This window comes from Symphalangus syndactylus, chromosome 24 (genome assembly GCF_028878055.3).
Source record: "Symphalangus syndactylus isolate Jambi chromosome 24, NHGRI_mSymSyn1-v2.1_pri, whole genome shotgun sequence".
NCBI classification, from domain to species: domain Eukaryota; kingdom Metazoa; phylum Chordata; class Mammalia; order Primates; family Hylobatidae; genus Symphalangus; species Symphalangus syndactylus.
The window spans coordinates 58,478,485-58,505,100 of NC_072446.2; the positions used below are offsets into that span (position 1 = coordinate 58,478,485).

Genomic DNA, 26,616 nt, shown 5'->3' on the forward strand with positions numbered 1-26,616 from the left:
AAGTAGCTGGGATTACTGGTGTGGGCCACCATGCCTGGCTAATTTTTCTATTTTTAGTAGAGACAGGACATCACAATGTTGGTCAGGCTGGTCTCCAACTCCTGACCTCAGGTGATCTGCCCGCCTCGGCCTCCTACAGTGCTGGGATTACAGGCATGAACCACCACTGCCGACCATGTTTCTGTAATTGTTTAGGCATTCCTTTGTGACTGTCAGTAAAACTTTGTACTATTCTTTTTTTTTTTTTTTTTTTTTGAGACAGGATCTCACTCTGTCACACAGGCTGGAGCGCAACGGCACGAACACAGCTCACTGCCGCCTCAAGCGATCCTCCTGCTGCAGCCTCCCATGTAGCTGGGACCACAGTCATGCACCACCATGCCTGGCTAATTTGTTTCATTTTTTCGTAGAGACAGGGTCTCACTTTGTTGCCCAGGCCGGTTTTGAACTCCTGGGCTGATGTGATTCTCCCACCTCAGCCTCCCAAAGTGCTGGGATTACAGGCATGAGCCACTGCACCTGGCCTACTTTTCTTCATGTAGAGTCTATGCATGGCTTAATTGGATTATTTCAAGGTATTTGTGATTTTAATTAATTATATTTTATAATTCATTATTGTTTATTAAAGATAAACATTTGATTTTTGTTTATTAGTCTTATAGCCAGCCATCTTACTGAGCCCTCATTAATTCTAATACTTTTCCACTTAATTTTCTTAGACGTTTTCGGAATGAGATATAAGCAACAAACGAGAGTTCTATTTCTTTGTTTCTAATTTTTATAACTAATTTCTAATTCTTGTCATTGCATGGGTTAGGTTTGGAAGCATAATGCTGACTGGTGGCGATCCTTATCTTGTTCCTGACTTAGGTGGAAAAGCTTCTAATAGTCCATCATCTCTTCTGCTCTTTCTGTTAGGCTTCTGGCAGATATCCTTTAATATGTCAAATAAATTTCTTGTCTTATTTTTGTAAGAGTTTTCATCAGTGGTGGGTGTTTAGTTTCATTAACTAGGTGTTCCCCTCCTTTAATTTGTTAATGTAGTAAATTATATTAATGGATTTGCTAATGCCAAACCATTGTGGCCTTCTATGATACATTCTGCTCGGGCTTGAGGTATGTTCTCTGGAACTGCTGCTAGATATGGTTTATTAGTCATTTACTTAGGATCTTTACATTTATTTTCACGAAGAAGGCCTATGTTTTATTTTGATTTTGTGTTTGTGAAAACACAAAATAAAGAATAAATTGGGACTATTTCCTTCTTTGCCTTTTCTCTGAACAAGTTATATAAGGCAAGACTTACCTGTACCTTAAAGCTTTGATAGTATTGGCCTGAGAAACCAGCAGGTCCTTAGACCTGATCTTAAACATAAATCTAACAAACTCAGCCTTAAACTAATTTTTATATTTTCTTTTGTTCTTCTCAAGTTTTCTATTTCTTGAGTCAACGTTGGCACTTTGTCTTTTTTTCTAGAAAATCATGCATTTTATGTAGATTTTAAATTTGGGGGACATAATACTGTACATAATAGTTTCTATTCCCTAATGCTAAAAATATGCCATCTGCAACTGTAGTTTAATTATTTTTCTGCCAAAGATAATTAAATTGTGACTTCTCTTGTATTTACTCAGACTTGCCATCAGAAATATATATATATAATTTATATATTTTTAACAGGTCTTTTCAAAGATCCCAATTCTAACTGGTATAAGATGAGCTCTCTACTAATAAATCCAAAAGGCCTTGATGATCACCTTATCTAAAGTAGTTTGCCTCCTCCACTGTCTATCCTCTTTCTGTTCTGTATGATTTTTGAAGCACTTATCAGCAACTGACACATTGTATATTTGTTTAGTTGTTTATTGTCTCTTTAACCCTTAATAGAATATCTGCTCCATAAGTGTAGGTACTTTGTTTTCTTCATCACTGAATTGCCAATGAAGTTTTCCAATATCGCTGGGCACATAGATGATAAACACTAAATATTTGTTGAAGTTGTTGATTAAAGTAATTGTTCTTTCGTTGAGGATTTTTGTTTTTGTTTTTGTTTTTTGTCTACCCTGTGAATTTTATTCCATAGATTTTAGTTGTTCTTGTTGGAGTTTGGCATTTCATCCTCATAGTTTCTTCCCCACCACTTTCCTGAAACTGCTTTTACCCACGTGACCATGGAACCTCACACTGCTAAATCCAATGGCCAATTCTTAGTCCTCATCTCATACAACATAGTCAGTCGTATCTTCCCTTCACTTTGAAACACTTTACTTACTTGGCTTCTAGAATCCCACACACTCTTCCTGATTTTCCACCTACCTATCTGGTCCTTTTCAGGCCCCTTTGCTGGTTCCTCTTAATCTCCTGACCGCTGATCTCCAGAGTCCCCATGCATACTAAGTTCTTATACTTCTTCTCTTTACTCTCTGCAGAGAGTTTTCTGATTCAGTTTCATGACTTTAAATATCTTCTCTCTGCTGTTGATTCCCAAATTTATGTCTATCCTTGACCTCTCTCCAGATTTCTGACTTGTAGATGCAACTGTCTATTCAACACTTGCCCTTGGATGTTTCGTAGACATCTCAACTTCTCATAATTAAAACAGAAATCTTGATATTTTTCCCCCAAATCTGCTTCACCTCCAGTCTTCCCCATCTTGTAAATGTCAGTTTCATCCTTCCAGCTTCAGATTTATCCTTGTCTCTTCCCTTTCATATCCCACATCAGTAAATTCTGTTGGTTCTGCCCTCAAAATATACCCAGAATTCTATCACTCCTTGTTACCTCCATTGCTGTCACCCTGGTCTAACTCACCATCACCTCTAAACTGGATTATTGCAATGGTCTCTTGGCTGGTCTCTCTGCTTCTGCTATTCTCAGCACAGCCATGAAAGCCATTCTGTTAAGCTGTAGGTCAGTTTATGCCACTTCCTTGCCAAAATTCTCAAAGGCTTCCCTTTACTTTCACAGTGAACCCAAATCCTTATGGAAGATTTGTAGAAATCCTGTGGGATCTGTCCTCTGGTTGCCCTTCCTGACCTCATCTGACCTGCACTGTATCCTCACCTGCTCCACTCTTGCCATGATGGCCTCTGCACCCTTCTTTGAACAAACCAGACACATCCTATTACATTTATTCTTCCCCATGTTTAGAACACTCTTTCTTCAAGAATCCAAATGGCTTTCCCATCACTTCCTTCAGTTCTCTACTCAGATGTAACCTCCTCAGTGAGGTCTTCTCTGACCACCCTGTCTAAAATTACCAGATGCCCCACCATCCTCCCAATTCCCTTTTCTTTATTTTTCTCTGTAACACTTATCACCACTTATCATACTCTATTTTTCAGTTGTTTGTCTTATTTACTTTCTGTTTTCTCCAATTGAATATAAGCTCCACAAGAACAGGGATCAGGGATTTTTATTTTCTCCTTTTTTTTTTTCTTTTTGCGACAGTCTTGCTGTTGTCTCCCAGGCTGGAGTGCAATGGTGTGATCTCGGCTCACTACAACCTCTGCCTCCTGGGTTCAAACAATTCTCCTGCCTCAGCCTCCTGAATAGCTGGGATTACAGGTGCCCGCCACCATGCCGAGCTAATGTTTTTGTATTTTTAGTAGAGATGGGGTTTCACCATGTTGGTCAGGCTGGTCTTGAACTCCTGCCTCAGGTGATCTGCCCGCCTCGGCCTCTCAAAGTGCTGGGATTACAGGTGTGAGCCATCACACCCAGCCTTATTTTATTTTTTTCACTTCTGTATTCCAAGGCCCAGAAGAGTGTTGGCACAGAGTAGGTTGTCAATACATATTTGTTGAATAAATAAATGAATAATATTGGTGGTGTAGATGTACAAGTGATTTCAGGTACAGATGTGATGCCTAAGGGTAGCAGCCGTCTGTGAGCTTGAGCATTGATATAGTTTGGATGTTGTCACCTCTAAATTTCAAGTTGAATTGTAATCCCAATGTTAGAAGAGGGGCCTGGTTGGAGGTGATTGGATCGTGGGTGTGGATCACTCATTGATGGCTTAGCACCATCTCCCTGGTGCTGTCTTTGTGACAGTGAATGAACTCTTGCGAGATCTGGTCATTTAAAAGTGTGTGGCACCTCCCTGCCTTCCTCCCACTCTCACCGTGTGACCTGACAGCTCCCCCTTTGCCTTCTACCATGAGTAAAAACTCTCTGAGGCCTCCCCAGAAGCCCAGCAGATGCTGGTGCCATGCTTCCTGTACAGCCTGCAGAACCGTGAGCCAACTAAACCTCTTTTCTTTATAAATTACCCAGTCTAAGGTATTTACAGCAATGCAAGTATGGCCTAATAACAGGCGCTAAGCCACATACTAAAGCCAGCAGAGTGAAGAGTTGAAATGAACCTGGGACTGAAGGCTCCACCATACTCGCCCTGAACTGCCTACCTCTGGACTGCATGTCATCATGTTAGGGAAGCAGGAGCATAGGAGAGCCAGAGTGGCACCGTTTTAAAATCAACTCCATCTTAAAACTGGCAAGGCACATTTCTTGTCTATCATGACCTGTGGTTATATGATGTTTACAGCTGAGGAAACAGCTTAACAATGCCTGTAAGGATAAACTATGACAGAAAAAATGTCCAGATGTCCTGTTATTGCATAATAATACATGCTTTTAAAATGATTGTAGTTGGCCAGGTGCAGTGGCTCACGCCTGTAATCCCAGCACTTTGGGAGGCCGAGGCGGGTGGATCACCTGAGGTCAGGAGTTTAAGACCAGCCTGGCCAACATGGTGAAACCCCATCTCTACTAAAAATACAAAAATTAGCCGGGTGTGGTGGTGGGCAGATGGGCACCTGTAATTCCATCTACCCAGGAAGCTGAGGCAGGAGAGTAGCTTGAACCCAGGTGGCAGACGTTGCAGTGAGCTGAGATCACGCCATTGCTCTCTAGCCTGGGAGATGAGAGCAAAACTCCATCTCAAAAAAAAAAAAAAAAAAAGATCGTAGTCATGCTTTGATGTACTGATGCACTAAAATGCCAAGAATAGTTTTCTTTAAGTCAACAAACTAATAAATTTTGTGACACTGTCAGCCCCCCAACAGGTAGATATAGCTTAACTTTTATATAGGTAAGACCCTATATAAGAAAAATGTAAAACAAAGATGAGACATTTCTCCTCTTGCTTTCTGAGGACACCCTACTCTGTAACTAAGTAGCTTTTAATAAACTTTCTCTTCTCACTGTACTCTGTGACTTGCCTTGACTTCTTTCCTGCACAAAGTCCAGGAACCCACTCTTGGTGTCTGGGTCAGGACCCCTTTTCTGGCAACAATTAGAGAAAAATAATCCTTATGTGGTTAAGCCTGTTGTGTGCGTCTGAAAGCAATCCCGAGTGGTACTACCTCATGGCCTGGAAAGGTTGAGAACTATTCTGAGGGTAAATAGAGACTAAGGGGACAGATCACATAGTGATATGGTTTGGATCTATGTCCCCACCCAAATTTCATGTCTAATTGTAATCCCCAGTGTTGCAGATGGGACCTGGTGAGAGGTGATTGGATCATAAGGGTAGATCCTTTATGAGTGGTTTACTTTTTATTTAATTAATTAATTTATTTTTGAGACAGGGTCTTGCCCTCTTTCCCAGGCTGGAGTGCAGTGGCATGATCGTGGCTCACTGCAACTTCTGCCCCCCGGATTTAAGTGATTCTCGTGCCTCAGCCTCCTGAGTAGCTGGGATTACAGGTGTGTGCCACCACACCTGGCTAGTTTTTGTATTTTTAGTAGAGACGGGGTTTCACCATGTTTCCCAGGCTGGTCTCAAACTTCCGACCTCAAGTGATTCACCCTCCTTGGCCTCCCAAAGTGCTGGGATTACAGGCATGAGCCACTGTGCCTGGACTGTGAATGGTTTACCACCATCCCTTTGGTGCTGTTCTCATGATAGAGTTCTCACGAGATCTGCTTGTTTCAAAGTGTGAAGCACCTCCCCACTCTCTCTCTTGCTCCTGCTCTGGTGATGTAAAACGTGCTTGCCCCTGCTTGCCTTCTGCCGTGATTGTGAGTTTCTTGAGGCTTCCCCAGAAGCAGAAACTGCCATGCTTCTTGTACAGCCTATGGAACCATGAGCCAATTAAACCTCTTTTCTTTATAGATTACTCAGTCTTGGTATTTCTTTATAGCAGTGCAAGTGCAGACTAATACAAACAGGAACCCCAGTAATTCAAAGATGTGATATTTAAGAGGATCCTTTCTAGCGGCTGAGAAGGAATAACAAACATGACAAAACACAGAAGCAACTGGATTCGTGAAGCCAAGATCAAGTGCTGCAAAAGGGAAATATGGGCCTAGCATAGTGGCTCACACCTATAATCCCAACACTTTGGGAGGCGAAGGCAGGAGAATCACTTGAGACAAAGAGTTTGAGACCAGCCTGGGCAGCATAGTGAGACTCTATCTCTACAAAAAATAATTTAAAAATTAGCCTGATGTGGTGGCATGTGCTTGTAGTCCCAGCTATTTGGGAGGCAAGGGCAGGAGGACCCCTTGAGCCCAGGAGTTTGAGGCTATAGTGAGCTATGATCACACCACTGCACTCTAGCCTGGGTGACAGAGCAAGACCTCATCTAAAAACAAACAAACAAAACCACCACCACCAAAAAACAATAAGTATAAGAATCTGTTTTCGTTTGTAACAATACACAGTTGGAGGCTGATTATTTTACCAAGGCTTTGACTGAAATGTTATGCTTTTAGACTGATTTTTTAAAAATTGAGGTTGACTCCAAGAACTGATAAAAGCCCCTTGGGGAAGACTGGCATCAGACTCGGTCTATGCAGTCTCCGTACCTGGTAAGAAAAGAATGTCACTTTCTAATGGCCCAAGAACCCCAAGTTATCTTGGGACCTCCAGAGGAGAGGAAGTCACCCAATTCATACAGGTATTTGCAGGAACAGATAAATTTGTGGCTGGGCTTGAGTCTTTAAAAAGTCTGAATCTGAGATTCCTTATGTGAAAAGTTTCAGCAAAGCCAGTTTAAGAGAGCCTATGAGGCAAATAATTATTATTGGTGAACTTTATGCAAATATCAGGCCAAGAATAGTAAGACTAGAACTTATTTTGTAAATAAGTTGATCCTACCATAATTCGTTTTTAATGAAAACGAGAGACTAGAGAGAAAAACATTATCATACACCTGCTATTAGATTCTAGCCTTGTCTGTCGTTTTTGAGGGTTTTTCTTTTTTTTTGCATTATTTTCTGCAATTTGGACTAGAGATCTTAAATTCTTTCCAGGCTACAACTCCAAACTAACATTCTCTGGATAGATTATGCCCACTATTAATATTTGTTTTTCCCCCGTTTCCATAAAAATGCCTCTATTGGCTGGGTGCAGTGGCTCACACTTGTAATCCCAGCACTGTGGGAGGCTGAGGCAGGCAGATCCCCTGAGGGCAGGAGTTTGAGACCAGCCTGGCTAAGATGGTGAAACCCCTGTCTCTACTAAAAAAAAAAAAAAAAAAAAAAAAAAAAAAAAAAAAAAAAAATTGGCAGGGCATGGTGGCATAAGCCTGTAATCCCAACTACTTGAGAGGCTGAGGCAGAAGAATTGATTGAGCCTGTGAGGCAGAGGTTGCAGTGAGCTGAGATTGGGCCACTGCACTCCAGCCTGGGCAACAGAATGAGACTTTGTTTCAAAAAAAAAAAAGAAAAAGAAAAAGAAAAAAACATGTCTCTTATTAAAAATCCACTTGCTTTATGTTTTAGACAGCAGGAGGCTGGTTTTCCAACCAATTCACTTAGATTCCAAATGCCATCAAATTTCTTTTTACAAGCATTGTTAAACTGGGCTTAAGCATTTTATTAATTATCATTGGGTGCTATTTGATCTTTAAAATAATTATTTGTTATATTCAACAGGGGTACAGATGGTTAAAGTTTATGTCTTCTAGGCTTCAACAGTTCTGAATCAGCCCAAATATTCCAATCCACACCATCCCAGGAGAAGCCCAGTTTTTACAGGTCTTTAAAACAGTAAGCGAGAGATTTCAATGCCCTCAAAATTAGGCAAGGATGACAACCCTGTTCAGCAGGAAGCAGCTTCGGAAGATGAGATCTTTGGCCCTGTCTCCTTAAGAATAAGAAGGGTGAAATCTCTCTGGGGGAATCGAGATACAATAGGAATGAGACAGACTTCCTCCCTCATATATATCTTACTATTTTTTCCTTAATTATATTTAATTTTTTACAGAGAGAAAGTCTTACCATGTTGCCCTGACTAGTCTCAAACTCCCGGACTCAAGGAATACTCCTGCCTCTGTTACTGGAAAAAGGAGTTGATATGGTTTGGCTCTGTGTCCTCACCCAAATCTTTTTTTTTTTTTGAGATGCAGTCTTGCTCTGTCACACAGGCTGGAGTGCAGCAGTGGCATGATCTCAGCTCACTGCAACCTCTGCCTCCCAGGTTCAAGCAATTCTCCTGCCTCAGCCTCCCAAGTAGCTGGAATTACAGGTACCTGCCACCACACCCGGCTAATTTTTGTATTTTTAGTAGAGACAAGGTTTCACCGTGTTGGCCAGGCTGGTCTCAAACTCCTGACCTCGTGATCCACCCACCTCGGCCTCCCAAAGTATTGGGATTACAGGCGTGAGCCACTGCTCCTAGCTGAAACAAAGAGCTGCTTTCTTCTTTGTTTTTTTTTTTTTGTTTTTTAAATGGAGTCTCACTCTGTCGCCCAGGCTGGAATGCAGTGTGACGTGATCTTGGCTCACTGCAACCTCCACCTCCTGGGTTCAAGGGATCCTCCTGCCTCAGCCTCCAGAGTAGTGGGGACTACAGGTGTGTGCCACCACACCCAGCTAATTTTTATATTTTTAGTAGAAACGGGGTTTCACCATGTTGGCCCAGGCTGGTCTCAAACTCCTGTCCTCAGGTGATCCACCTGCCTTGGCCTCACAGAATGCTGGGATTACAGGCATGAGCCACTTCGCCCAGCCCCAAATCTTATCTTTAATTGTAGTTTCCACATGTTGAGAGAGGGACCTGTAATCCCCACGTGATTGGATTATGGGGGCAGTTTCTCCCATGCTGTTCTCAGGATAGTGAGTGAATTCTCATCAGATTTGATGGTTTTATAAATGGTAGTTCTTCCCGCAGTCTCACGTGCTCTCCCTCTCTCTCACCTGTCACAATGTAAGACATGCCTGCTTCCCCTTCTGCCATGATCGTAAGTTTTCTTAGGCCTCCCCAGCCATGCGAAGCTGAAAATCAATTAAGCCTCTTTCCTTTATAAATTACCCAGCCTTGGGAAGTTCTTTATAGCAGTGTGAAAATGGACTAATACAGGCGTCTTGATCCAGACCCCAGGAGGGGATTCTTGGATCTCGCACAGGAAAGAATTCAAGGTAAGTGGTAAAGTGTGATGAAAGACGAGTTAGTTTATTGGAAGCCACTCTGTCACAGAGTAGCACATTTTCAGAAACAAGAGGAGGAACACACCATTTTTGTTTCAAGTTTTTCTCATATGGGGTCTTGTCTATGTAAAGACTAAACTAAGCTGTGCCAATGTGCAGGTGGGCTGACTGACAGCATAACAAAATTTATTACTCTGTTGATTTAAAGAAAACTATCTTTGGCATTTTACTGTGCAAGTACATCAAAGCACAAGTATAATGATCTTGAAAGCATATCTTGTTATTGGTATTGGGACATCTAGGCTTTCTGTTGTTGTAGGAGTTTGCCCTTGCAGGCATTACCAAGTTGCCTCCTAGGTTGTAAACACCTTAGGACCATGGGTTGTGACTGGAAAAGAGTGTGCCTTGCTAGTTTTGAGATGGAGTTGATTTTAAAATGTTTTCACTCTGGCTGTCTTAGGCTCCTGCTTCCCTAACACCTTGGCCTTTCAAAGTGTTGGGATTACAGGCATGAGCCACCGTGCCCGGCCCCCTCCTTCATAATGTTTAACCATGCCTTTTACTTAAAGAATTCCAGGAACTGGACTTAGGAAATCTAAATATCAAACCAAGGAAGGAATGCTGAACAATTGATTTACAGCCTTGTTGATGCTGGCCGGACCATCAGATGGCCCATTACTCAAGATAACCATCACAACCAGTTACGCCACCTGTGTACCCTACTTCTCCTGTGCTTCGTCCGGCCCAGCCCGCAAACCCTACTCCCGGTGTCAATGCTCATGCTTTGCCTAATAAAAAAAGCCCTACCTGCTCTTTTTGGAAAGTCAGTCAGGCAATTCTCGTTTTCTCTTGTGCTATCTCCCTTTTGCCTGGGCATAAGCTCCATTGAAGCCTCGCCTGGGAAAACTCTTTTGTCCTCATGTCAATTTCTATTGCATTGAGAGCCCAAGAATGAAAGGTTAGTAAAATATTGACTTTCCCCTTTTCACATGACAAGAACACAAACGATCAGATTATGTAACAGATACATTTCTCAGCTTGAGAATGCAGTTTGTAGGTGTTAATGATCATTTTAGTATTTGAACATTTGTCTGGATGCATGGGAAAGTCTGAAAATGTTATTTGTCCTAAAAACTTGATTGGTTTCAGTTACTGGGGAAGCCTATTATCACAGCTGCTAAAAGCTTGGTGATTTTTGGAAAAAGAGGGATGTTTTACTTTTTTCATGAAGGCTTGGATATTCCACAGCACTGTGAAAAATATCAGATACATCTGTATCTTAAGTGATGGATATTGAGGAAGTGGTAAGAGGTTCAAAACAGAATTGTGGTTTTAACTCCATATATTATTCCTAACTCTGTGTTGATTTAATGGGAACTCTCATACCGATTTTTTTAAGTTAGGTAATTTATTTCTTGTCTTAGTACTTCCATTAAAACTAGCATAGAATAGACACAGCTCTTTTGTTTTGTTACATTATTATCTCTAGAGAGCTGATCTATTAAAATAACTATGTAGAGGTACTTCAGCTAATTTGATTACCTGAAAACAATAATGTGGGGCTGTAGCAGTGGCTGTGTGGCACCCCCGTACCCCCTCAGCACTCACCTCTATGTGCTAAAGGCTGCTTACTCTAAACCATCTGCCACTTTCTGTTCCACAAGTGCTGCACAATTGGGAGTTGGGGCTGTGTAGGGAGCAGCCCTCAACCAATGATGGATAGGGGATTGGTGGATAAGTACACAGCTTCGCATCCCTTGCCTGGGATAGCTCTGTGATGCATTCTACTCTGTCTCCTAGAACCCTTAGATACGTTGAGATCCAGTTGCCCCCATGGTGATGGTGGTAGCCCTGCCATCACTGGCTTCTTTCCCTTCCCCATCTCACTTCCCCACTCTTCTACTGGTGTCCTGGGATCATGTCCAAAATACACTACTTGTACTCAAATCCTTGCCACGGAGTTGGCTTCTGGGGGACTTCAAGCTAAGATGGATGCTTAAAATAAACACAGACCATGTGCAAAAAATAAAGGCAGATATTTGTTAAGCACTTACCATATGCCAGACAACACTTAAGTCTCACAACAACTCTTTTGGGAACTTCTATCACCTCCAGTTTATATATGAAGCATGTGAGGCTTAGAGAGGTTCAGTGTCTTGTGTAAGTCATGTAGCTAATGGGTCATGAAGGATTTAAATCCAGACTGTTTAACTTAAGCGGACATAGTTTTCATGACCACATGTCCTACAACAGCATATCAAGTTGCTTCACATATCTTCACTGGTACATATTTCATAAGCTTTTGAGGGCATTTTGCTGGTGGATTTTTCTGATAGATGAGCTGATAGATTTTTTTGTAACCTATCAACAATAATAATGTTGCATAACTTGGATGAGTCTGCATTCACCCAGTGGAAATCCGAGTCACATGCCAGAAGGTTTTTTTTTTTTCAGCCACATCAAGAAGTTCAATAATGTTTTATTTTCTCCTGGCTCTTCTAAAATGTTTTTGCAGCTAACCACTGTTCCTGCTGCTTTTCTTAAAACTGGCTGCCCATCTTAAAATTCATTGTGTGATAAAGAAAGGTCACTATTTATGCCCTAATAACAAGCTGGATTGATCCAGGGTTTTAGTTGGTTGTGACGCTGTGTGAGGCATATTCATTCCTGATGTGAAAGACAACATTTCATGGGCTCTGGATGACCCTTCTTTGAACTGAAATGCTCTTCTGGCTGCTGACTTTATCAAGTTTTTTCTTTGTTACACGGCAAAATACACTCTCTGCTTACCGCCACTGTTGGTCTTCAGAAAGAGTAAAACAAATGATTTGTGGTTCCTAGAAAATGTTATAAAATTGTTTCCCAAGTTAGGTCACTGCAGTTACAAAATTTTTGTTTCAGTAGAGGAGTTCGCCAAAAACAACAGAGCCAATGGTCAGCCATTATTCCAGGGGAAAAAAATATTGAGATTAGCTAGGAGTAACTGCCTCCTTTTCCACTGAAACAGAGACAGATTCCTCTAGTGGTGCCAAAAATATTTTGAGATAAATCTCTTTCTCTCTTTATTTACTGGCTGACTTCCCTAGTTTTTGAAATTGACTTATAAAATTTTGGAAGGCATTTTAACTTTATAAGGCAATTTATTATAAATTATTTTTCAGAAACATCTTGAGCCAACTAGAAATGAAAACAAACCATGTTCTCAGGCTATATACTCTAATTCTAGTCTAATTTTTTTAAACTTAGCATTTAAATTTAGGGTTCCATGTTAAACAATACACTTAGGAAGACTCTCTTTGAGCTTAATGAGACTGAGGAAAGAATGCCAAAATTTCCATCACCAGAGATATGGTATTATTCATAGGTAATGTGAGGTTAGTAAATGTTTAACAGCTGACTTTTTTTTTTTAAGACACCACGGCAGGCATGCAATGGTGCGATCACAGCTTACTGCATGCAGCCCTGACCTTTTGGGCTCTAGTGGTCCTCCCACCTCAGCCTCCTGAGTAGCACAGACTACAGGTGCATGGCACCGCACCTGGTGAATTTTTTTTTTTTTGGTAGAGATGAGGTCTCTCTATGTTGCCTAGGCTGGTCTCGAATTCCTGGGCTCAAGCAGTCCTCCCATCTCAGCCTCCTAAAGTGCAGGGATTATAGGCATGAGCCACGATGCTTGGCCAACAGCTGACTTTCTAGGAGAGAAATGTCTTCATTTGTAGTGTTTATCATTCCTGTGGTGTAGATACTCTCACCGTTTCCAACTTCAAGCTACCAATGAGGTGTCAACCAGCTTGCAAAATTCCTGAAAATTTAGCAGCTGGTTCTCATGAGCTCCTAAGAGGCAACTCCAGAACACTCCTTCAGGTGACTCAGCCAGCAAGTGCCGCAAATGCAAGCAGGAGAACATTGATGTGTTGACTCTGCAATGCCCTGAAATTGATTTTGGAGGTTACGAAGACATCAGTTAGCAAACCCTCGCAAAGTGGCACTTTTGGTTATGCTGTGTGTGTCACCCCAAAACTCAGGTTACCTTGAAAAAATAATGTATTCTGAGAGAATTTGGTCCAAAATATCCTATTTAATTGTTGTTCTTGCCAAGTCATACAATTAGGGTCACTGAGGACAGTCCAAGTGCATTTTAGAGACAAGGACCACTCACAGCTCTGTGGCTCTGGTTTAGACTGCTGTGTTCAGCAAAGGCTGACCACAGAACAAAATAAGCAACCCATATCCAACTTGGATGCTACCCTTTGTAATGGATTTTGTTTTCAGTTGACATCTGAAAAGCCACAGCCATTGAGAATGCCTGGGAAGTGTCTTCATTAGCTATCACTTAAAGACATCTCTTATTTTGTTCATCTTCTTAAAATAGAAAGCTCTTTTCCAAGGAATTAATTTTTTCTTTTCATATGTCTTATAACTATAGTCTTTCTGCTAACTGGTGCACTGTTCTCTTTCTTAATAAATGTATTTTTGTTCTGTCCCTATATATTTCCTCTAATGATGAAAGACAATGTAAACCTAGCCATCATAGCAGAGAGCAAAGTAAATTTCAATTTTGGACTGCTACTAAATTTGACCATGCCCCTTGACACAGCCCAGTCAGCGAATGTGGAATGAGAGGGCCTGGAACTGCTGGTAAGATCCCTTGTAATGATCCATCTTTGGCCAAGCACTATTCAGCTTTCCCATTTAAGAGTTTCAAGACAAACCTCCCAACATGCAAAAACTTTATCTTTTATTTCAAGTTTCTATCTAATATTTACTAATTATTATTATTTTTTTAGAGACAGGGTCTCACTATGTTGCCCAGAATGGGGTGCAGTGGCTATTCACAGGAATGATCATCGCTCACTGCAGCCTTAAACTCCCTGTCTCCAGTGATCTTCCTGCTTCAGCCTCTCAAGTAGCTGGGATTACAGATGCGTGCTACAGCTCCTGGCTCTAATATTCACTCACTCTTTAATTCATTTTATTGGGCATCCAGTTTGTGTCAGAAGCTTTAACTAGTTGTTGAATGAGATTTTGTAGCTCTCAGGGTTCCTAGTATCTAACCAGCCAAATGAATCAACAAAGCATGGTGAAGCGCCCATGGTGTAGTAGCAATAGTGGGAAACTATTACTACCTGTAGGCTTTAAGGAAGCAGGAGGAAAGGATCTTGGAGGAGAGATTATGCTCAGAGCAGAAGGGAAGCAGGAAGAGAGTCTTTTTGATCTCCTGACAGTGACTCCCATTTGCCAAACCCTACAGGAAGCTAGAGGACATGAGAGGCACCCGGAGGTGATGCAGTCTGGGAGGGCCAGGCTTTCAGTGTTTTAGAGAGGCATGGAGAAGAATGGAGGGTGGGCCCCTGGGGGGATCCTCAGGTGGAGAATGGCCACTCAGGAATGCCCAGCATTGCTATCAGCCCTGCCCTCAAAGAGCTGCAGTCTAGTGAAGATACTCATACAGCAGGTCTGCCAGGTAAACAGCGGGGGACCTTAACTGGAATGGTGTCTTGGGGTATGGGGGTGTGGGTGTGTAGAACTGAAGACCACTTTAGACATCTTCCTGCATACATTAATATACAAGAGGGGTTGGGTGGGAGGTGTAAAGGAGTAGGGAAGATGTTGGTGTCAAAGCTGAGGGTGACAGGCAAATGGAGAAAAGGATGATGTATGCTGGGTGAGAAGTAAAGCCTGATGACATAAATTTCAAATAAATGAAGGCATGGAAGTCAGTAGGAGTTGATCATGAGCAGGCAGGTGGTAGAGGGTGGAATAGCAGGAAATATTCACATCACTTGTAGCTCCTTACCAAATGAACTAACAAGTCAGATGGTTGGAATAGGTCATTCTTCGAATTTTGGCTAGACCCTGCTAAACAATGGCGATCTTCTGTAAACCGACTATTTTTAGAATTTCATTAGAAAACTTCATGTGGAGTTTAGGTCTGAGGGGGCGTTGAGGGGCTTAAAATGTATAGTATACTCCTAAACTGTACCTTACTATACTCCTAAGCTGTATGCACAATATGAAAATAGTTCATAAACTAGCTTGCACTATTGTCCCCCCTAATTTCAGGTCAACGCTGGGAAGCTAGTAAACTTTGGAAGATAGAACATGTTCTCTTGTGTTCAATCAGTCTCTACTGATATCAATAGGAAAGTAGACCTGGACCTACAAAACAATGGACAGCCCACATGTATGTTTCTTTTTTTTTCTTTTTGTATTTTTTTTTTTGAGATAGAGTTTTGCTCTGTGGCCCATGCTGGAGTGTGGTGACACAATCATGGCTCACTGCAGCCTTGACCTGCCAGGCTTAGTTTATCCTCCCACCCCAGCCTCCTGAGTAGCTAGGACTACAGGGGCACACCACCATGCTCAGCTAATTTTTTGTATTATTATTATTTTTTTTGTATATAGCGACAGGGTTTCACCATGTTGCCCAGCCTGGTTTCAAATTCTTGTGCTCAATCAATCCACCTGCCTCAGCCTCCCAAGGTGCTGGGCGAGAGCCCATTCCCAGCTCCCAAATGTATGTTTCAATCTATGACTATATGAATATATATTTCTATCAGAAATATATTCATGGGCTGGGCATGGCGTCTCACATGTGTAATCCCAATACTTGCGGAGGCTGAGTCAGGAGGATCACTTGAGGCCAGGAGTTCGAGACCACCTGAGCAACACAGCAAGACTCCTGTGTGTACAAAACAGTTTAAAAATTAGCTGCGCATGGTAGTGTGCACCTGTAGTCCCAGCTAGTTTGGCAGCTGAGGTGGGAGGGTCGCTTGAGCCCAGGAGGTTGAGGCTGCAGTGAGCTGAGATTGTACCACTGCACTTCAGCCTGGGCTGAGCAAGACCCCACTGCAAAAAAAAAAAAAAAAAAGAAGAAATATATTCATGGATGCATGTGCCCAATTCCTTGGGATCTATCTCCTAACTGATACAAAGCAGGGCTGGAACATCCTTCTTTTTAGGATAGAGTGGGCATGCCAGTTGGACAACTGTGGCTTGGTAATATATGAAACCACTTGACAATCTATTCCCAGAAGGAAACGGGCTGTGGTTCAGATGTAGACTGACCCAACTTGAAAGTGGTGGTAGGTTTGTTTAATGATATCTTAGAGAGAAATATAGAGCAGAAATATGAATACCATGGCTAGATTTATAGCCACAGAAATTATAACCATAAAAGACACTTCTCCAAACTCAGTCCTGAGGATGGCACCCGCTGGGACAATGACTCATTTCTGCATTTCTGAGGTCATGGGAAGGGCTGCTTTTCATGCATAACCAGAATGACGATGAGTTGGTATGACATTCTGAGACTGTGCAGAGAAGGCAAGTCCAGATGTGTCTGAAAATCCGTACCATCATTTCGGTAGGTGTAAAACTCCTACTGTGGTTGTCAGTGAAATTCTGGTTGCTGAGATCATGATACCATCTGGTGAGTCAAAGGAAGATTTTTGCGTTTTCTTGCTATCATTAAGAAACACCGGCTCTCAGCACAATTTTCCTGGAGGTGTTGGGATTTTGAGAGGTAAATTTTTCTTTTGTTACAATTTCAAACTTATGGAAAAGTTGCAGGAGGAGTAAAAGGAACTTCTATACCTCTTACCTAAATCCACCAATCATTTTCTTTATTATTTTATGTATTTATTTATATATGTTTATATCAACATAAATGCATATCTATTATTTATTTTTTGAACCATTGAGAGTAAGTTGGACATCATGCCTCCTATCCCCAAACCAGTTTCCTATGAATGAGGTCATTTTCTTTCCTTCCTTCCCTTCCCTTTCTTCCTTTCCTTTCCTTTCCTTTCCTTTCCTTTCCTTTCCTTTCCTTTCCTTTCCTTTCCTTTCCTTTCTCTCTTTCTTTCTCTCTCTCTTTTTCTTTTTTCCTTTGAGACAGAGTGTCCTTCTGTCACCCAGGCTGGAGTGCAGTGGCACAGTCTTGGCTCACAGCAACCTCTGCCTCCCAGGCTCAAGTGATTCTCTCATCTCAGCCTCCCAAGTAGCTGGAACTACAGACGTGTGCCACCATGCCCGGCCAGTTTTTGTATTTTTGGGGCTAGAGATGGGGTCTCATTATATTGCCCAGGCTGGTCTTGGATACCTGGGTTCAAATAATCCTCCTGCCTCGACCTCCCAAAGTGCTGGGATTACAGGGGTGAGCCACAGCACCCAGCCAAGGTCATTTTCTTATATGTTATAATACAATGTTTAAAATTAGACATTTTAACCCTGTTACAATATTTTTATCAATCCCCATTCCACATTCAAATTTCATCAATTGTCATAACAATGTCCCTTATAGATTTTATTTTTGCAGTCTAGGGTCCAGTTTAGGATCCTGCATTACATTTGGTAATCCTGCCTTTTGTTGGTGCCTGTCAGTCAAAGCACCAGGCATACACTTGCTGTCACACAAATTTTTTTTTTTTTTTTTTGGTGCTTCAGTTTCTGAATTAGACCCTGAGAAAAGCAGGTTGGATGCTTAGTGCTCTCTTTGATAGTGTTTGAATCTCGGGCTTCATTTTCCAGCAACTCTTCAGAGTCAACTATGTGTGTGCAGTTGGAGAGAGATCCTTGCTTCTGAGTGTGTTTCTCCATCTGCTGTGACCCTTCCTGCAGACTCATCACTTCCAGGAGCACTGAGCATACTTCATGGGGTCGTCTTTAGAGACTGGGGCCTCATGGAGAGGCCTGGCTACAGGGAGCAGGGATAGCAGGGATCCGGGAGTCAGGTGTCTGCCTGCCCTTTTACTACTGGGCTGTCACTTTCCATGGCTGACTTACTTTTTGAGTTGGTCCAGTTTGGTGGAAAGGCTTCAAGCTGTGCACCCTGGTGGGACCATGTGGCAGGGCATTCAATTTTAGCACAGGGTGTCCCTCTTGTGGCAGACATTTGCATGTTCTGGGAAAAGGACGGATGGTAAAGGTGCAGAGTCAGTGTTAGAGCAGTGTATTCGTTTGCTAGGGCTTCCAGAACAAAGCACCACAGACGGGTCCACCCTAACAGCCTCAGTTTACTTTAATTACCTCTTTACAGGCCCCATCTCTGAAGGCAGCCACATTTTGAGGGAGTTAGGACTTCAACATGTGAGATTTGGAGGAAGACAATTCTGCTCATAGTAAGCAGAAAGGAACCTTAGATATTCTTTAGCTTAAGTCCATCATTTTAGAAAACAGATTGACCTGTTCAAGGTCACACAATAGTAGACAGCAGAGACCTAACCCACCTCTAAGGAATATATGATTACCTCCATTACCTTTTGTTTCTGTAAAATGTCCAAAGCAAACTCAGAACGTATCTTAACTGAAAGGGATGGCTCAAAATGCTAGAGTATGAAATTGACTAAAAGGCAAAGCATCTAAGCCTATTTTACTCAGGCTTTTAGATATTTGTTAGTGAAGAAAAATGTTAATTAAAAAATTTTAAAACTTTATTTTACATTTAAATAACTTCATTTTATTTATTTTTTGAGACAGAGTCTCATTCTGTCACCTAGACTGGAGAGCAGTGGTGCAATCCCAGCTCACTGCAGTCTCTGCCTCCCAGGCTCCAGCTATCCTCCTACCTCAGCCTCCTGAGTATCTGAGACTACAGACATGCTCCTGTATTTTTTGTAGACATGGGGTTTCACGATGTTGCCCAGGCTGGTCTTGAACTTCCGGGCTCAAGCAGTCCACCCACCTTGGCCTCCCAAAGCGCTGGGGTTGTAGGTATGAGCCACTTCACCCAGCCTTAAACAACTTTAAATGGAATAAAAGATATGATGAACACTAAACCTGGCATATTTCACTACTTTCTGATATTTTTACACTGCTAAAATCACCATGCATCTGGTATTTTGCTTCTATTTTCTCCTTCAAGTTTGTTATAAGCATTTTTATTTATATCATAGTATATTCCACAAGGATAAAATTGTTCGGTGGGGCCGGGTGTGCTGACACCTGTGATAACAGCACTTTGGGAGGCTGCGGCAGGAGGATTGCTTGAGGGCAGGGAGTTTGAGACCAGTGTGGGTAACGTAGCAAGACCCTGTTTTTTAAAATAATAAATACATAAAATAAATAAGTAAAATTGTTCAATGGTTATAGCCCATTTTCTCCTATTGTTACTGCAGTTTGCTAAGCCATTCTCCTCTCTGCACCTCTCCCTCTCTTAGCCATTATACATATATATATATATCTGTAACATAAAGCAAGTAATATTTATTAAATGTCTATACTGCAAAGGTGATCACACTTTTTGCAGGTGTTTTGGAAAATAATTTCAAACTTTCTAGGAAAAATGGCAAGAATAGTACTAACAACCCAGATTCACCTCTTAATATTCTGTCTAATTTCCTTTCTATCTCTCATATTTATGTTTATATTTATACATGTCATTTTATTCAGAATCATTTGGGAATAAGTTGCATACATCATGGGTCTTTGCTCCTAGATAGTTCAGAGTATATTTTCCTTTTTTTGAGATGAAGTCTCGCTCTGTTGCCAGGCTGGAGTGCATTGGCATTATCTTGACTCACTGCAACCTCTACCTCCTGGGTTCAAGTGATTCTCCTGCCTCAGCCTCCCAAGTAGCTGGGACTACAGGTGTGCACCACCACGCCCTGCTAATTTTTTTGTATTTTTAGTAGAGATGGGGTTTCACCATGTTGGCCAGGATGGTCTTGAACTCCTGACCTCGTGATCCACCCACCTTGGCCTCCCAAAGTGCTGGGATTACAGGCGTGAGCCACCGTGCCCAGCCTGAGCCCTCAGAGTATATTTTCTAAGAATAATGATATTATTTTACATAACTGTAACATAGTCATAAACTTCAGTAAATTTAATCTTGACACAATTTTATGGTTTAATCTACTATTTATATTCTAATTTTGTTAATGAACCTAGTGATAACCTTTATAGCAGTTTTTCTCCTCCAATACAAGATCCAGTCTAGGATCCGTATTGCATTTATTTATTTATTTTTATTTTTGAGATGGAGTCTCACTCTGTCACCTAGGCTGGAGTGCAGTGGCGTGATATTGGCTCACTGCAACTTCTGCCCCCCCGGATTCGAGGAATTCTCATGTCTCAGCCTCCCAAGTAGCTGGGACTACAGGCACAAGCCATGACGTCTGGCTAATTTTTTGAATTATTAGTAGAGACGGGGTTTCGCCATGTTGGCCAGGCTGGTCTCGAACTCCTGACCTCAGATGATCCACCCACCTCAGCCTCCAAAGTGCTAGGATTACAGGCATGAGCCACCACACTCGGCCCTATATTGCATTTAGATGTCCTGTCTCTTCAGTTTCCTTTAATCTGGAACATTTTCATAGCTTCTCTTTGTCTTTTATGATGTTAACATTTTTATAGAATACCATCCCCCTTCTGTTTTTATTAATAGAATGTTCCTTCTTTGGGATTTATCTGGATGATTCCTTATGATCAGATATAGGCTATATATTCAGGTTATGCAGGCCAGATAAAAGACGTGTATTTCTCAGACAAACCAAGATACCCTTGAGAGTGAAAGACGATGCTTGCTATATTTACGCTGAGATAGTGGGTGTAAATGTGTCTTAGGCAAACTGGGATATGTGGTTACCCTACTTATATAAGTGATTATTCTCATTTTACCAGTCTCCATACTGGGACTAGATAGGTTAAATCACTTACTGAAGTGATGGGACCAGAACTTAACCTCAGATCTTTCTTATTCTAAAACATCCATTTCCTGTCCCTGCCCCCAAACTAGTGCCATTCAACTGTATTTAGAGTAACTCTTCCATAGCTGACCTTTCATCAAGTCCTGTGGAATCTATCTCTACAAACATGTCTCTTGAATTAACAAATTCATTCAGCAATGATTTCTTCCTTATGCATATGATCTCTACTCCTACTGAATAGTCTCCCACCAGTGATATGGTCTTTAGGGCTGTTGACAAATATTGCACACTCCTTCTAAGCACATAGCAGGATTGCATTTCCCAGCGCACCTGAAGTTAGACAATACAACCACAGCATTTTGCTAAGATCTTTATTTTAGAAGTTGTCCAGATTATCTTGTGTTTTCATTAGTCAGTATGGATTCGCCTCCTGCACCCTGAGGGCAGAGACTTGATTTTGTGCAATATTTAACTCTGAGGCTACGCTTTGTGAGGAGATATTTTCTGAGTGTTTATTTCACTGGATTAAATTGAAATAATTTTTTGTTATGTTTCTAGAATATATTTTTCTCAAATGGTATTCCCATGTGTGGTCGATTGAGTTGTGGGTCCTGATTCTCCACTCCGGCATGATGGGATTATCCACCCACACCCTTGCCAGGGCCTCAGGCTGAGCACTGCCTCCTCCTTGCTTCCTCTTGGCTTTATTTGTGGCCATGTGATTTGCTTTGACCAATAGGATGTCAGCAGACACGATGCAAACAAAGGCCTGGGATGAGCTTGTGTGGCTGGGCTTGCTCTTGTGCTTTTGTCATTGCTAGTTCAGAAGCTTGAGGGACATTGGGAGCAGAGCTGCCCCCGCTGAAAGGAGACCTACAGCTGGAAGACAGCTGAGCTCCCAGCCCCAGGAAATGCAGTGATAAATACTTCTATTTTGTTCTGTAGCAATATCTGACTGATACATGGTATCAAAGGGAACAAATGATTTTATAACTCTTGCTATATGTTGGTTTTGCTCTTGTGAGGAAGCCTGAAGTCAATTTACCATGCTATCAGCATGGTATATGTGCACCTACAAAAATATTCATGTGGTTATCCTCAATTTGACCATACAATTACATTTTATGTATTTTTATTTATTATTTTTATTTTTATAAATAAAATAAATGGGGGTCTCACTGTGTTGCCAACGCTCGTCTTGAACTCCTGGCCTCAAGAGATCCTCCCACTTTGGCCTCCCAAAGTTCTGGATTAGAGGTGTGGTCCACTGCACCTGGCCAAATCTAATTTTAAATGGTTTAAGAAAATAGAACAATAACCATGCCACCAGCACAGTTTAGGGCCTTACAGAGCTTTATTCCAGATGGAATCTATTATCTTAAGGTAATAATTTGGTGTAATAATAAACTCCACAAAGATCTGTGTAATTTTCTTTCTCTATCTTTGATAACTATGACTTTAATTTGTAGTATAATCACACAATCCATATAGTTAGTAATTATATGGTACTACTAATCCTTTTAAGAAAACAACCCTTTTGATAATTATTTTTAAAGTTGGAGATATGACAAAATATTTACATTCAGAAACATTCTCATCAAGTGGTATTAATTTCTTTCAACACCCACAATTTACTTTTAAATTTGTCAAAGTCTAGCTATTAATTATATATATGTTTTAAAAGCTTGTCCTTAAAATCCAACTATTAGTTCCATAATAAAAATTAAAATGAAACATAATGGCACAAAATCCTTTATTATTCTCGAATTGAGGGTTGGCCAATTAATGGCGGATCACTTGAGCCCAGGAGTTTGAGTCCTGCCTGGGCAACATAGCAAGACCCCGTCTCATTTTTTATTAAAATTTTTGTATTAAATTTTATGTTAAAAAAAAAGAAAAGAAAAAAGCAATCTTTTTTCTTTTCTTTTCTTTTTCTTTTTTTTTTTTTGAGACGGAGTCTCACTCTGTCACCCAGGCTGGTGTGCAGTGGGGCGATCTCGGCTCACTGCAGCCTCCGCCCAGGTTCCAGCGATTCTCCTGCCTCAGCCTCCCGGGTAGCTGGGATTACTGGCACACGCCACCACGCCCGGCTAATTTTGGTATTTTTGGTAGAGACGGAGTTTCACCATGTTGGCCAGGCTGGCCTCGAACTCCTGACCTCAGGTGATCCGCCCGCCTCGGCCTCCCAAAGTGCTAGGATTACAGGCGTGAACCACCTGTTACAGCCCCATGGGTGGGGCTCTATTTGTTTTTTCCATTCAAGAAAGCATGTCAAACTCCATCAGCGCATGGGTGAATTATAAAAACATAACCGTGCATGTCTCCTAAGTTATTGTAGGCTTTTCACAAATATGTACGGGTATTACTAAGACATTACTTACGCCACAACTCACTACTTAATGGACACATGCCATTTTATTTTGCATCCATGGTTAAGAACCTCTGCTATACAGAAGGCTCCTAAACGTCATGTTATGATTATGAAAAAGAATTGCTGCATGCATAACCGAGCAATTGGAAATAAAAAAGACCAAAAGAAAAAAAAAAAGAATTGCTTAAGTAATCAGAAAAAAAAATGGCATTGTTAAAGAGTTCTACAATTGAGTTTGAATGAGAGAGGAGACAAAGTGACAAGCCCTGGGCTCTTGAGCTAGTCCAAGTTTAAAGAGTTCGCCTGGGGATTCCTTCACAGTCCCCAGTGGAACCAGTCAAAAGAGCGTCATGCCTCCCGTGTCCCCTGACCCTCCATTCAATCAGAAGCAACAGGCCTGAACAATCACGGAACAAAAACCTCATTGCCCAACGTAACCTTCCAACCCCGGAGCTGTATGGGCCGCTAATCCGCCGCACAAAGCCGGCCGCTGCTCTTTTCTTCTCCCGCGCTCGGGCCCAGCGTGGCGCCCAACTGCTGATCGGCTCTGGAACGTCCCAGCAGCGCGCCGGGGGCCTCCGCTGTTTATTTAGCGGGCTGCGGGCTGCGCCGGGGGCCTCCTGGAGAGCCGGCTCGGCGCCGCCCGCGCGCCCGCGCCAGAGCAGCCATGTACCGGCGCAGCTACGTCTTCCAGACCCGCAAGGAGCAGTACGAGCACGCCGACGAGGCTTCGCGCGCCGCCGAGCCCGAGCGCCCGGCCGACGAGGGCTGGGCTGGGGCCACGAGCCTGGCGGCGCTGCAGGGGCTCGGCGAGCGCGTGGCCGCCCACGTCCAGCGGGCCCGCGCGCTCGAGCAGCGCCACGCCGGGCTCCGGAGGCAGCTGGATGCCTTCCAGCGCCTGGGCGAGCTGGCCGGGCCCGAGGACGCCCTCGCCCGCCAAGTCGAGAGCAACCGCCAGCGCGTCCGGGACCTGGCGGCCGAGCGCGCCCGGCTGGAGCGCCAGGGCACCGAGGCGCAGCGCGCGCTCGACGAGTTCCGGAGCAAGTAAGCGGCAGCCATCGGGGGAAACCGAGGCAGGGCGTGGGCCGTCCCGGCGGCGCGGGGCTGGGAGCACGCTGCTACCACGCAGGGGTGGAGCGCTGTCTCTGGTCCCCTGTCGATCGATTACCTCATCCCTGCACGCAGGTGGCACATTTCCTTAAGCTAAGACTAGCTTCTATTTTGATGGCACGTCACAGTTTACACGAAGTTGTATCATTTACTTTTCATCTATTTTTAAATTTAGGTATAACTTACATGTTATAAAATGCACAGATTTGAAGCGCATAGTTCAGTGAGTTTTGACAAATGTATATACCCGTGTTACCACGAAAACAAGTGAGATATTTCCACTACCCCTGAAAGTTCCCTCCTCCCCTTTCCCAGTCAGTCCCCTTTGCCCCAGACCAGAGGCACCTGTTCTGATTTCTATCACCATAGATTGACTTTGCCTATTCTACAGTTCCACAAAAATAGAATCTTACGGGATGCACTCTATTGTCTGGCTTCTTTTGCTCAGCACATTGTTTTTGAGATGTACCGATGTTATTTAATCCTTACAGACTTATCTTTACCGCACCTGTTTTACAGATGAGGCGACTGAGGCTCAGAAAATGTAGGGATTTGGGGCAAGGCCCCTCAGCTGGCGAATTGCTGTCCTGGGACTGGAATTTAGGTCCCGGGCGTGCTAAGTCTAATCGCCTTCATGGCATAGTAACTGACACCTGGGAATTATGCTCAGTATGTGTCCCCTAGTGTCTTGATACTCAAAGTGCGGTCCATGGACCAGCAGTATTGGCATCACCTGGGAGCTTGCTGGAAATACAGATTCTTGGGCCCACCCTGGAACTCCAGAATCAGAATCTGCATTTTAACAAGCTCCCCAGGTGATTTGCAGTTTAAAAAGTTAAATGTTGAAGACTAAGAAGCACTGGTCCAGGGCATGGTCTTCCCTCCCACAGATTGAGTGATGCGTTAAAATCACATAGGAGCTGTTAAAAAAAAGATGCAATTTGTCAACATTTTTTCAAGTTATAAATGTGTGTGCTCTTTGACTCAGAAGGCCACTTCGAGGAATTTATTATAGGATGCACTCTAGCAGGTATGAAATGGCATGCCTGCACAGATACTCACTGCAGCAGGTACACTCCAGCAGGTGTGCAATGGCATGCCTGCAAATATACTCACTGCAGCAGGATCTGCAATAAGCCTGGAACCAAATAAATGCCCATTAAAAGGAGACAGGTGCTTCCTCCATGTAATGGAATACTATGCAGTGGAAAAAAGTATGTTATTGTCATTTAGTCTTTTAAAGGGGGAGAAGAGTAGAGTTTTTTTTTGCTTGCATTAAAAGAATTTCAGGACACACACAAAGACACACACACACACAGACACACACACACAGGCACATGCCCCAATGACACTGGCTACCTGAGGGGGATAAGTGAGTATGTACTGGGCAATTGGGAGACAGAGGTGGGAAGGAGACTTTTAACAGAACACCTTTTTATATCTTTAAAAAAATTATTTAACTATGGGCTGGGTGCAGTGGCTCATGCCTGTAATCCCAGCACTTTGGGAGGCCAAGGGTGGCAGAACACTTGAGGTCAGGAGTTCCAGACCAGCCTGGCCAACACTGTGAAACCCTGTGTCTACTTAAAAAAATACAAAAATTAGCTCGGTGTAGTGGCACGCACCTGTAGTTCCAGCTACTCAGGAGGCTGAGGCAGGAGAATCACTTGAATCTGGGAGGCGGAGGCTGCAGTGAGCTGAGATTACGCCACTGCACTCCAGCCTGGGTGACAGAGCGAGACTCTGTCTCACACACACACACACAATTATTTAACCATGTAAGAGATTCATCCATTTAAAATTACATAAATGAATTTTAAAATACAGATGTCCAGGCCCTACCCTGGAGCTCAAGTGGGGCCCAGAAGCTTAAACATTTTTAATGAGTGCCACTGGTCATTCCAGCCAGATTTGGGAACCCTTGGCATAGGGTAGTCAGAGGATTTCTCTAAACCTGCTCTGTTTGAGTTCCAGTTTCTCAATCTGAATCTTGGGCAGGTTATTCAATGTTGTGTTCTGAACACATTTATCAAATCACATTTATTGATTCGATTCCTGTCAGCTCTTTTGTCTTGGGGTGTCATCTGTAGAAACAGACTTGGAGCTGG

General features: G+C 42.6%; 1 protein-coding gene across 3 annotated transcripts in view; it reads left to right on the top strand.

The window, feature by feature from the left end:
• BFSP1 (beaded filament structural protein 1) overlaps positions 1-26,616 on the top strand; it is a 66,291-nt gene that overhangs the window by 5,223 nt on the left and 34,452 nt on the right. For 2 of the 3 annotated variants that reach the window (XM_055266722.2, XM_063633941.1), the window contains exon 1: positions 23,895-24,442. The exons of the other annotated variant lie outside the window; for it this stretch is intronic. In XM_055266722.2, coding sequence (XP_055122697.1) covers positions 24,066-24,442 — 377 coding nt within the window. In that variant the 5' untranslated portion in view covers positions 23,895-24,065. Of the gene's footprint in view, positions 1-23,894; positions 24,443-26,616 lie in introns of those variants that run through there. 3 annotated transcript variants of the gene reach the window in all.